This window comes from Chiloscyllium plagiosum, unplaced genomic scaffold (genome assembly GCF_037043375.1).
Source record: "Chiloscyllium plagiosum isolate Xiang-an unplaced genomic scaffold, Cpla_swu_hap1 HiC_scaffold_14, whole genome shotgun sequence".
NCBI classification, from domain to species: domain Eukaryota; kingdom Metazoa; phylum Chordata; class Chondrichthyes; order Orectolobiformes; family Hemiscylliidae; genus Chiloscyllium; species Chiloscyllium plagiosum.
The window spans coordinates 79,720,858-79,733,205 of NW_028270152.1; the positions used below are offsets into that span (position 1 = coordinate 79,720,858).

General features: G+C 41.7%; 1 protein-coding gene across 1 annotated transcript in view; it reads left to right on the forward strand.

Moving 5' to 3' along the window:
- fgd5a (FYVE, RhoGEF and PH domain containing 5a) overlaps nt 1-9,571 on the forward strand; it is a 143,754-nt gene extending 134,183 nt beyond the window's left edge. The window contains exons 19-20 of the mRNA XM_043708646.2: nt 4,596-4,750; nt 8,278-9,571. Coding sequence (XP_043564581.2) covers nt 4,596-4,750; nt 8,278-8,314 — 192 coding nt within the window. The 3' untranslated portion in view covers nt 8,315-9,571. The remainder of the gene's footprint in view (nt 1-4,595; nt 4,751-8,277) is intronic.
- The last annotated feature ends 2,777 nt before the right edge of the window (nt 9,572-12,348 follow it).

Below are 12,348 nucleotides of genomic sequence, written 5' to 3' on the forward strand. Positions count from 1 at the left end.
TCTTCTTGACCTCTCCGCCTCCACCCTACTCCGACCTATCACCCTCACCTTGACCTCTTTCCACCTATCACATTTCCAACTCCCCTCCTCCAAGTACCTCCTCCCTACCTTTTATCTTCTCCTGCTGAACACTCTCTGCTCATTCCTGAAGAAGGGCCTGTGCCCGAAACGTCGAATCTCCTGTTCCCTGGATGCTGCCTGACCTGCTGTGCTGTTCCAGCAATAAAGTTTCAACTTTGATCTCCAGCATCTGCAGACCTCACTTTCTCCTGTGGAATAAAGACAATTAGTGATCACAAAGGTCGACTATGTGAAATGGCTCTAAGGGATTGGGGCTCTGAACAAGAAAGTAAGAAGACATTAAATATTAGCAGTCTCAAGAGTTGTCTCTATTCTCTGCAGTATAAAAACACTTTATATCTGAAAGAAACCAGTTCATTCTTCCTTCAGCAGTTACTGTAAGATATGGCTTTAATAAATCAGAATCCCTTTAAAAAGTCACAGACGTCTACAACTTAGAAAAAGGCGCTTTGGCATATGCACCTGTCAAAAACATCTAACTATTCAAAACACACTGTGAACTTCTGCCTCCCAGAAATAAATGAAAGCATCTGGAGGAGGGACTTTGAGAAGTCGATTTCTGATCAGCACAAAAATCACCTCAGCAAATCTTATCAACAGGGACCAAGGATTTGCTTTCCCAGCTTTTCCCTCCACAATAAATACCTTGGTTTTTCTTCAGTTTGTTTATGTCTGCTTGTATGAGTGCAGAGGGGCCTTTCATTACAGGGTTAGAATTTTAACTATCTCTAATTGTATACCTGTAGCTAGAATCTATTTATTTGTTAAAAAAAGGTTACTCATACTAAGCATAGAAACCTGATCCGTGTTCTATCAACTTAGTTCTGAGAGTAAGATAAACTGGACAATTCTGAAAGATTTTTAAAGTCTTTAACTTTTATGATGACTCTGGGAATAGCAATCTTGATTTTCAGCGTGCTATCCCATTGCCCTTGAACAGATATAGCTGTATTGTCGCCAAATTTGCCCACAAATGCAGAAAGGAAAGCAAGCTGTGAGGAAGACAGAGTCTGTGGTGGGATATAGATAGGATAAATGAATGACCAAACATTTGGCAGATGGTGTATAATGTGAGAAATTGTGAACTTGTCCATTTTGGAGAAGAGAAGAACAGAATGATGTTTAATTAGAGAGACACTGCAGAATGCTGTAGTACAGAGAGATCTGGGTTTCCTTGTACAAATCACAAAACGTTGGTATGCGGATACAGTGCATGATTAGGAAGGCAAATGGAATGTTTCCCTTATTGGAAAGGGGGAGTATAAAAAATAGGACACGTTCCATTGTTACACAGGGCAACCATGAGGCCACACCTGGAGTACTATGTATACAGTTTTCCTTACTTAAGGAACTATATTACAAATTTTTTACAGTGCATAAGGAGGACATTCAGCCTACGGTGTTTGCATGAACTCTTTCGCATTTTAAACTGGTGCCAATTTCTTCTCTTTTCCCTGTAACCCAGATCATTGATTCTGTGTAAATAATCACTCAGTGCATTAATTGAATATCTCCACCACACTTCCAGGCAGGTTTGCCATGCTAAGTTATCCATAGTGTCTAGGAAATGAGACTAGGTGAATTAGCCATGATAAATCCGGGTTTACAGGGTTCGGGTAGGGGACTGTGGTTGGGTGTGATACTCTTCAGATGGTCGGTGCTTACTCGATGGGCCAAAAGGCCTCTTTCTGCAATGTAGGAAATCTATGTTATTAATATTCAGTGCACTTCTTACACTAACTACTCACTCAGTTTAAAAGTCTGTTCTCATGTTTGCCTCTTTTGCAAAACATTTTAAAACTGTGCCTTCAGGCTCTTGATCTTGTGAATGGGAATAGTTTCTCCCTATAATTTAGAATATAATAGTTTCTCCCTATAATTCTCCCTTATAATCGAGACCCCTCCATAATTTAGAGAATTCTATCAGATCTCCTGTTAGCCTCCAAGGAAAACATTTTTTTTAATCTTTCCTCAACTAAAATGTTGCATTCCTGGAAACACTGCTGTAAACCTCTCTCTCTCTAGTCATTCTTACAGTGTTGGGCCTAGAACTGTATACAATACTCCAGCTGAGGTCTAGCCAGCATCTTCTATATCATAACCTGCCTGCTCTTGTATTTTGTGGCCCTATTAAGATATTTTAGGATGCCTTATTAACAGGTCTCTTCAACTGTCCTGCCATCTTTAATGACTTATGTACATATGAACCCAGGTCTGCTTTGCACATCCTTTAAAATTAGTTTGATTTATTTTATGCAGCCACTCCTTTTCTTTGTAGCAAAGTACATTACTTCAGACTTCACATTGAAATCAGTCTGGCATTTACCAAATGTAAATGTCCTTTTGAAATTCAATACAATTCTCCTTTTACCAGCAATTGATGCTTCAGAGACTTTGGAGTTTTGTTTTGTTTATCCCTAATTGCCCTTGAGAAATGATGGTGAACTGTTGTCTTGAACTGCTGCTGATCATCTGGTGCAGGTACTCCCAAACTTCTGTTAGGAAGAATGTTCCAGAATTTTGACACAGCAACAGTGGTGAAATAGTTCCAAGTCAGCACTATATGTGGTTTGAAAGGGAACTTGCTGGTGATGGTATTCCCATGCATCTGCTGGCCTTGTCCTGAGATGTGAGAAGATACTGTCAAAGGAGACACAGTGAATAGCTGGATCACATTAAACACCCACTGCAGGAGTGGGTGTTTAATGTGATCGATCAGATGTCAATTGAGGCATAAGTTGAGAATGGTACTGAATACTAGTTACTGTAATTTGCAGTAAAAAGCCCGAATTGATGATGTACCTGATTAATTTATGGCAGCATATAATGGTGAGAATTATGCCAGTTATGCAGCCGGAATGATCAAAAGATGTAATGTAATTAAGTCATATTGTCCAATTTGTTAATTTGATCTTTGTAGGAATACAAGGATCAAATGAATATAAACAGCATAAGGAAAACTTGGTCAATATACTGTGCAAGCAAGCAAACTCCTCAACAGAGATGCATCCTATGCACAATAAAATGACTGAGAAGCTGTAATAAGATCTGGTATAAGCTAGGTTTTTATTGTAAGCATTTCAATTAATATCTAAAATTCAGGGCACTTACAAGAAGAATCTCACTCTCAAGACACCATGCAACGACGTCTGAATTCAACCTGGACATGGGGACCTTGAAACAGTGGGAAGGATCCATCTGTGTGATGTTACCAAGCATGTGGAATGTTTGAGGTCTTGGAAAAGCCAAAAAGGCCATTTTGAAGCAATGAATAAGGACTCTGTACCAGAGGGATGACATTGCCTTTGACAAACACACAGTTTACCATGCAGGGAGTAATCACTCCCTGATGGTAATTGGTTTGGAACACATGCACAGAGGGGTGTAAGAAAGGTATACCTTTCCTTTATTCTTCACTGAACATTGGCCAACACATCAGAAATTGTATCTTTACCTCGAGCGTCTGATAAGCATTACAGGTGTGAGCAGGGATTAAAATCTATGCCCACACTTACTAGGTTTCTCTGATGTTCCCTGAACAGTCACAGAATATAAATGATTTGGAGATGCCGGTGTTCGACTGGGGTGTACAAAGTTAAAAATCACACAACACCAGGTTATAGTCCAACAGGTTTAATTGGAAGCACACTAGCTTTCGGAGCTGTTGGACTATAACCTGGTGTTGTGTGATTTTTAACAGAATATAAAGGCTGAGAATAGGAGTTTATACTGGCCAAGTGATGGCTTGGGTGCTCAATGTAGTCTTCCGTTTCTGGGGTTTTCACTGGCTGCATGCCCGAAATCCTTCATTATGCTTTTTCCTTATCTCCCTGAACATTGGTGTCTTGGTTTCATTGGTTCATGCTAATCTAAAAAACCTGTGCTGTGTCCTTTTGTTATAGGCTCCAGCCAAGGTGTAGCATTCCTTCATTTTGTCTTCCACTAAATAAGGATTTATACGCTTCCTCAGAGCTCAGCTAGTTCAAGCTGATTCCAGCCAGCACAAGCCAGTGGCTGGGGCTCAGGCTTCTTAGGTTCACACACTGCTGTTTTTATGTGTGAGCAGTCACAAGCCAACAAAAACAGTTTGCATTTATAAAGCATCTACACAGTAGCAAACTGAGACAAAGCACTTCAAAGAAATGTAAGTGGACATAAATGAGCACTGACACAAAGAAAGGGCTATCAGAAAGAGTGGTTAAATGCTTGATCAGGAATTGTTTTTAAAAAATGTTAAGACTTTTAGTGGAGGAGGAATTGAAATCCAGGAGAATAAGTAGGGGAATTTCAGAGCTCAGTGCCCAGGGAGCCAAAGGTAGGGTGGTGCACAAAGACCAAGAAGTGTTAGAGTGCAGAGATCTGAGGGCTGCAAAAGGACAGGGAGGTGCAAGACCAGAGCACAATTGGAAAATAAAAATGCGAATTGTGTAATTGGGACAATGTTGACGTATGTGGACCTGGTTGAAAAGCTTCATTAAAAGTTTAACATTGGGATGCTCGTTGTTTTGTGACAGAACAAGGTCGCCGCAGAAAGCTTGCCTTTATTGGGCTTTACTATCAAGGGATCAAAGGATGATGACCACTCTGGACCCAGTGTACTGTTTCAGCTTTACCACAAAAATGTCCTTTACTACACATTCAAAGCTGAGGACACACACACAGCACAGAGGTAAGTCCTGCACTCACTCAGCAAGATTATTCAGTCTAGATGAGGGACAGATGCTAAAAACAAATTGACATCTAGCTTCATTCAGTTTGACATCCTCTGATGTGTCTTCACATTTAGCTTTGAGATTAAGATGGGCTGGGATGTGCTGCCAGATGGTTAGTCTTTCCAGCTGTGAATGAACTAGACCCATGTGCTGGAATCATAGAGATGTACAGCACGGAAACAGACCCATCCGTCCAACGCATCCATGCCAACTAGATATTGGACCTAATCTAGTCCCATTTGCCAGCTCTTGGTCCATATTCCTGTAAACTCTTCCTATTCATATACCCATCCAGATGCCTTTTTTTAAAAGCTGTAATTGTGCCAGCCTCCACCACTTCCTCTGGCAACTCATTTAATATACACACCACCCTCTGCGTGAAAAAGCTGCCCCTTAGGTCCCTTTTATATCTATCCCCTCTCACCCTGAACTTATGCCCCAGAGAAAAGACATTATCTATTTATCCTATCCATGCCCCTCATAATTTTGTGAACCTCTATAAGGTCACCCCTCAGCCCCTGACACTCCAGGGAAAACAGCCCCAGCCTATTCAACCCTCCAACCCTGGCAACATCCTTAGAAATCTTTTCTGAACCCTTACAAACTTCACAACATCCTTCCAATAGGAAGGAGGCCAGAATTGCACACAATATACCAAAATTGGCCAAACCAATGTCTTGTATAGCCACAACGTAACCTCCAGCTCCTGCACGCAATACTCTGACCAATAAAGGAAAGCATACCAAATGCCTTCTTCACTATCCTATCTACCTGTGACTCTATTTTTTAAGGAACTATAAACCTGCATTCCAAGGTCTTTTTGTTCAGCAACACTCCCTAGGACCTTACCATTAAGTGTATTGGTCCTGCTCTGATTTGTCTTTCCAAAATGCAGCACCTGACATTTATCTAAATTAAACTCCATCTGCCACTCCTCAGCCCAAAGGCCCATCTGATCAAGATCCTGATCAGAGAGAAATGCAGTGCAAAACTGAGCAGAATGTACCGTAGTTTGATTTTATATATGGATGTTCAGCTGAGTTTTACTGGTGCTATCTTGGCCACAGTTATACAGAAAGGTACAGAATCTGAAAAATACATTGTCAAACCTGAGGAGTCCACACACAGGCTACAGCAAATGAGGAGGACAATAGTGGTACTACTTCTGGGTTTGCTGCAAAACATAGAGCTGGAAAAGAGGCTGTCGAGTGGGCAGAGTCTTACCATTCCCAGTGCCAAGTTGAAGCCAGACTCACCATGTTCCTTGACAGTGAAAGGGGGTGGCTGACAACCCAGTCCAGAGACGCAGCATTTCTCTCTGATCAGGATCTTGATCAGATGAGCCCATTCAGTATCACACCTCCTGCCAAACTGAGGTCTTTGTTTGAAACTTCTGCAAACATTGTTGCTTGCCCTACTTCAGAGGAGGTGTTAAATGGGCAACTCTTTCTTTCGGCTTGGCTGCAGCCCACTGGTACCCAGATGATTCACCACATCCTGTTCCCAACTTTATATTCATGAATTCCTACAGTATAAAAGCAGGTTATTCAGTCCATCAAGCCAACACTGATCCTCCAAAAAGCAGTCCTCTCAGATTCACCCATCCTGTAATCCTGCATTTACCATGGCTCACCCACCTAGCCTGTACACTATGGGAGTGTCACATGGCCAATCTACCTACTTGCACAGCTTTGGACTGCAGACACAGGTAGAATGTGCAAAGTCCACACAGTCACCTAAGGTAGAATCGAACCTGGGTCCCTGGAGTTGTGAGGCAGCAGTGCTAACCACTGAGCCACCATGCTAACCAAGATGCATGCAGTGCTAGTATCTGTGTTGTTGGCTTAATATCCCTGACAAAACTCAGTTGCTTGCGGAGGTTACAAAGGTGATGGACAGAGCTAAGTTGGTGGATGTTGGTAATATAGACTTCAGAAGTCTTTGAAAATGTCCCACACAAGAGACTGTTAGCTCAGGTGGAAACCCATGGAATTGAGGGTAAATTACTGACTTGGAATAGGAAATTGGTTGAATTGAAGGAAACAGATAATTGGAATAATGGGTATTCAAATTGGCAAGAGGTGACTGGTGTTATGGTTCTGTTTGCCGAGCTGGGAATTTGTGTTGCAGACATTTCGTCCCCTGTCTAGATGACATCTTCACCTCACTGGTGTTCTGTGGGGATCTTTGTTGGGGTTTCAATATTTCACAAAATTCATTAACAACTTGGATAATGGCATGAAATGTCAAATATCCAAATTTGTTGGTGACACAAAATTGGGCAACATTGTAGACTATGTTGACAATGGCATAAAATTACAATAGGATATTTATAGATTAGATGATTGGGTAAAGCTATGGCAGATAGATTTTAACATAAGTAAGTGTGAGGTTATCCATTTCAGGCCAAAAAAAGATAACTGATTTTTTTTTAGAAGGCACAAAATTAAATATAGTGGATGTCCAATGGGTGCATAGCTCTTTAAAATGCCATGAACAGGTATAGAAAATAGTCAAGAAGGCTAATGGAATTCTGGCCTTCATATCTAAAGGGATGGAGTACAGGAATACAGACGCTATGTTGCAGTTATACAAAATGCTTGTTGGTTACACTTAGAGTAATGTGAAAGTTCTCGGCACAGCACCTTAGGAAGGGTGTTTTGGCCCTGGAGGGAGTTCAATGCAGACTTACAGGATACCTGGAATTCAGGGGTTAAAGTAGGCCTCTATTCTGTAGAATTTAGAAGGGTGATCTAATCAAAGTCTTCAGGATATTAACATAGAAAGACAGAATAGATAAAGATAAACGATATCCACTGATTGAAGATTCTAGAACCAGGGGCATAGTCTAAGAATTAGAGTCAGGCCATTCAGAAGAGATTAGATTAGATTAGATTACTTACAGTGTGGAAACAGGCCCTTCGGCCCACAAGTCCACACTAACCCGCCGAAGCGCAACCCACCCATACCCCTACATTTACCCCTTTAACCTAACACTACGGGCAATTTAGTATGGCCAATTCACCTGACCCGCACATCTTTGGACTGTGGGAGGAAACCAGAGCACCCGGAGGAAACCCACGCAGACACGGGGAGAATGTGCAAACTCCACACAGTCAGTCGCCTGAGTCGGGAATTGAACCCGGGTCTCTGGCGCTGTGAGGCAGCAGTGCTAACCACTGTGCCACCGTGCTAGTCAGCTTTTCGACCTACAAAGACTAGTGGAGATTTGAAACTCATTCCAAGAAACAGCAGCTCATGCTAATGCAATTGTTAAATTTAAATCTGAGACTAATTTTCACTAAGCGAGGGCAACAAGGGATTTGGGCCCAAGGCAGGCATATGGAGTTAGGATACAAATCAACCTGGTCTTATTGAATGATGGAACAGGCTCAATGGACTGTTACTGTGTAGCTAATATCTATTCTCACTTCATGAACTGCTCAGTCTGTCTGTTGAACTGTGGTCATACTTTGTGTTTCAGATGGATTGAAGCCATGTTTGAAGCCACCGTATTATAGCATTTGTGGGTCTTGCCAATGTGAGATATTCCTTTCTGCTCTGGCCTCCAGCGGGTATGTGAGGAAATAATTGTGACTCACCACCATAAAATATTCCTTGTAACACAGGACAATTAAAGGAAGGTTTCTGACTGTATTCAGCATGTGATCTCAATTGTTCATTCCACACCAATTGCCAATTTTTTTTCCGACTTCATTATTAAGCAAGTTACTACTCTTCCAACAAGAAGTTGTCTCTCACTCTGGAAGGAGCAACCGACTCTCGCATTACTACTCCTGGAGCAGCTGAAAAGCACTGGATACCTGATTTATAATGTTCTCCCTGAGTGGTCGAGGCCTAGTCAGAGATCTCGATGAGCAAATAAATTCCCCCCAACACCCCGGATATATGGTGAAGGAGGGAAGAGATGTAGTTGGCACAGTGAGCAGTTGTCAAAATAGGGCTTGAATGACAGGGATCAGTCACTTTCAAGTGCGATTCCTCTTGAGACAGCATGGATGCTGTTAAGTGATTCAAGTTTAGCAATGCCCACTGTACAGAACCTAGCTGGTATACAGGAAACCTCAATTATCCGGCATTCGATTATTCAAATTTTGGATTATTCCATCAAGATCGCAAGGCCCCCATGCTTGGCTAACTATGTTATCTGGCATTCGATTAACCGAATGTAATACTCCTCGCTCGTGTCCTTCTGATAATCGAGGTTCCTCTGTAGTTTGATTTTTGCAGTGGGTTTATTGAGTTGCATTGATATCATGACAAAACTTTAGTATTTTTTGCTCGCTGGATGAACAGGACAAATGATTGAGATAAATAGGGTTTGTGTGTACAAACTGGATAAAGGTTCTCATCCCACTATTGCACATTGGCACTACAGCAAGGCCCTTCTTTAGGATTGTACTCCATCAGACTAATTGCTGAATGGATGGGTCTGGTCTTGAGAGGTGGGTGTCTTAATGCGTGCTGGAGATAAGCTGAGCCCTCTGGATTGGAATTGCATTGGTGAACTTGTAAAGCATTCCTTTATGCAGAAGTGATTGTAAGACAGCAGAAACTGAATAAAGTGCACTAAAGAAAAGTGGAAATCAAAATGATGTCCTGACAATGGCTGAGCAGGAATTGTATAAGTATAATATATTATAAATAATGGTGATCACAGGCTAATGTAGGCTATGCCAACACCTGATGATGACTAATCGGAAAAGTGAGAAAGTCTGAAAGGAAAATATTTAGAATCAATAAACATTTTTAAATCATGTTGTTATTCATTGCTTATTTCAGATTTGGTATTCCATTGTTGTAAAATTCAAGTATATTGCAGACTCAGATTTCTTACTCGAGCGTGTGGTGTTGGAAAAGCACAGCAGGTCAGGCAGCATCCAAGGAGCAGGACAGTCGACTTTTCGGGCAAAAGCCCTTCATTATTCCTGATGAAAGGCTTTTGCCTGAAACGTTGATTCCCCTGCTCCTCGGATGCTGCCTAACCTGCTGTACTTTTCCAGCACCACACTCTCGACTGTGAACCCCAGCATCTGCAGTCCTCCTCAGATTTCTTATCGTTGCGTTTCCTAGACCTAGGTATGTCATCCCAATTTTAAAGATCCAGCATATGAACATTTCCTGTACTTACAAACTGCTATTGTGTTCCGATGTACATAAAAATCAACTTGCAAATGTACTCAAGAATGGTACCCATTTGCAACCGGGAGACTGCCAATACTTGAAACAATTAATGTAAGTCAACTGACCAGTTGTCAGTGCATAGAATTGTTTTTTATTGGGACTGCCACATCTATGCCATGGTCTGGTTGGGACCAGTAAGTTCGAGTCAGAGAGGTCTACAGCACAGAATAATCCATTGAGTCTGCACAGTCAACAAACACCTAACTACTCTAATCCCATTTTCCAATAATCCCAATCTGTGGCCAAAATACGGTGTGTATTCAAGAACATTATAGCTAAAAAGATCAAGAGATTTGGGAGGAAAGGAAAATTAGGGTGTTGAGCTTCCAACCCTTTCCTTAAATCTGATTGGGCAAAATGATGAATGGCAGAGCAGGCTCAAGGGTTTGATTGGCCTGCTCCTATTTCTCATGTTTCCGTGGTTCATTGCCTTGTATGCCTTGCAATCACAGAAACATCTGAATACTCTTCTTCTCTACAGTGTGGAAACAGGCCCTTCGGCCCAACAAGTCCACACCGACCCTCCGAAGAGCAACCCACCCAACCCTACATTTACCCCCGACTAATGCACCTAACACTATGGGCAATTTAAAATGGCCAATTCACCTAACCTGCACATCTTTGGACTGTGGGAGGAAACCAGAAGCAAACCCACGCAGACACAGGGAGAATGTACAAACTCCACACAGACAGTTGTCCGAGGCGGGAATTGAACCTGGGTCCCTGGCACTGTGAGGCAGCAGTGCTAACCACTGAGCCACCGTGCTGCTTTTCATATGGGTTTCTGCCTCTACAACCCTTATAGGCAGCGAGTTTCAGATTCCCACCATCCGCTGTGTGAAAAACCTTTTCTCACATCTTGTGAGAAAACCTTCCAACCCTTTCCTTAAATCTGTGCTCTGATTATTGATCCTCTATCTCAGGGAAAAGTTTCTTCCTGTCTACCCATTTATGCCACTCATAATTGTATACAGTTCAATCATGTCCACCCTCAGTCTCCTTTGCTCACCTGAAAACAATCCAATCTCTCTTCAAACCGAAACTCTCCAGCCCAGGCAACATTCTAGTAAATAACCCTCAGTGCTATCATATCTCTCCTATAATGTGGATTCCAGCACTGCACACAGTACTCTAATGTGATCTAACCATTGTTTTATACAGTTATACCATCACGTCATTTTATTTATCACAGTATCATTACAGCACATCAAGCAGGCCATTTGGCCCACTGGGCCCACACTGACCATCTGAAGACCATCCTACCCAGACAAACCCCATCCTTGTAACCCTGCATCTTCCATGGCTAATTCACCTAGCCCGCACATTCCTATGGGCAAATTAGCATGGCCAATCCACATAACCTGCACATCTTATGGATTATGGGAGGAAACCAGAGCACCCGAAGGAAACAAATGTGCAAAATCCACACAGACAATTGCTTGAGAGGGAATTGAACCTGGTGCTGTGAGGCATCCATGCTAACCACTGAGCCACCATGCCGTGCCACACTAGATCAATGTATATGCACGCACACATTGAATCTCAGTGCTTCCCAGGGTCATACCATTCATCATGTATTCCATTTGCCTTGTTTGTTCTGCATAAGTGCATCACCTCATATTTATTCAGATTGGATTCCATTTGCCACTGATCAGCCCAACTGACCAGCCCATTTATATCCTCCTTAATGTTTACCGTCTCACCGATCTGCATATCATGTGAACTTACTGATCAACCCTCCTACATTCAAGACTAATTCATTTAAGCATACTTTTTTGTTTAGATTAAAAGCACTGACTAACATAATAAAGCCATAACATTCCATTGTTTTGAACAATCAAACTCTACTTTCCAATACAAAATTAGAACAATAAAAACTTCTTTTCTAAAACTTATATTCTAACATCCATATGTGACAAGGTAAATAGGGGTAACAGATAAACTGTCATTGAAAACCCCACAGTCCTCATGACATATTGTATTTCTCTCAATGTAGATATCTCCGATTTCTCACATACCCCACAAGGTATTAATTGCATTGTGGGTGAAAATTTATTAAGATTATTAAGATACATTTGCCCCAAAACAGATTCCAGTTTTTTTTACTTTTGAAGACCTAGCCTTCAAACTCCCTCAAATTCTACTCCTTTGCAGACTCCTCAATGATTGCTTGTGGTTCAATCTCTCCCCGAATCTGCATTGCACAGGACTCCTATTCACTGGCATCATTCCAGTTCTTTTGCAGATAGTTAGCTTCATGAATATACTCCAAGCTCCAACATTTCTCAGCTGGACTTAATCATTACTGTTAGTAGGCATTCTTCATCTGACTCTCGACTACACTGAAGCA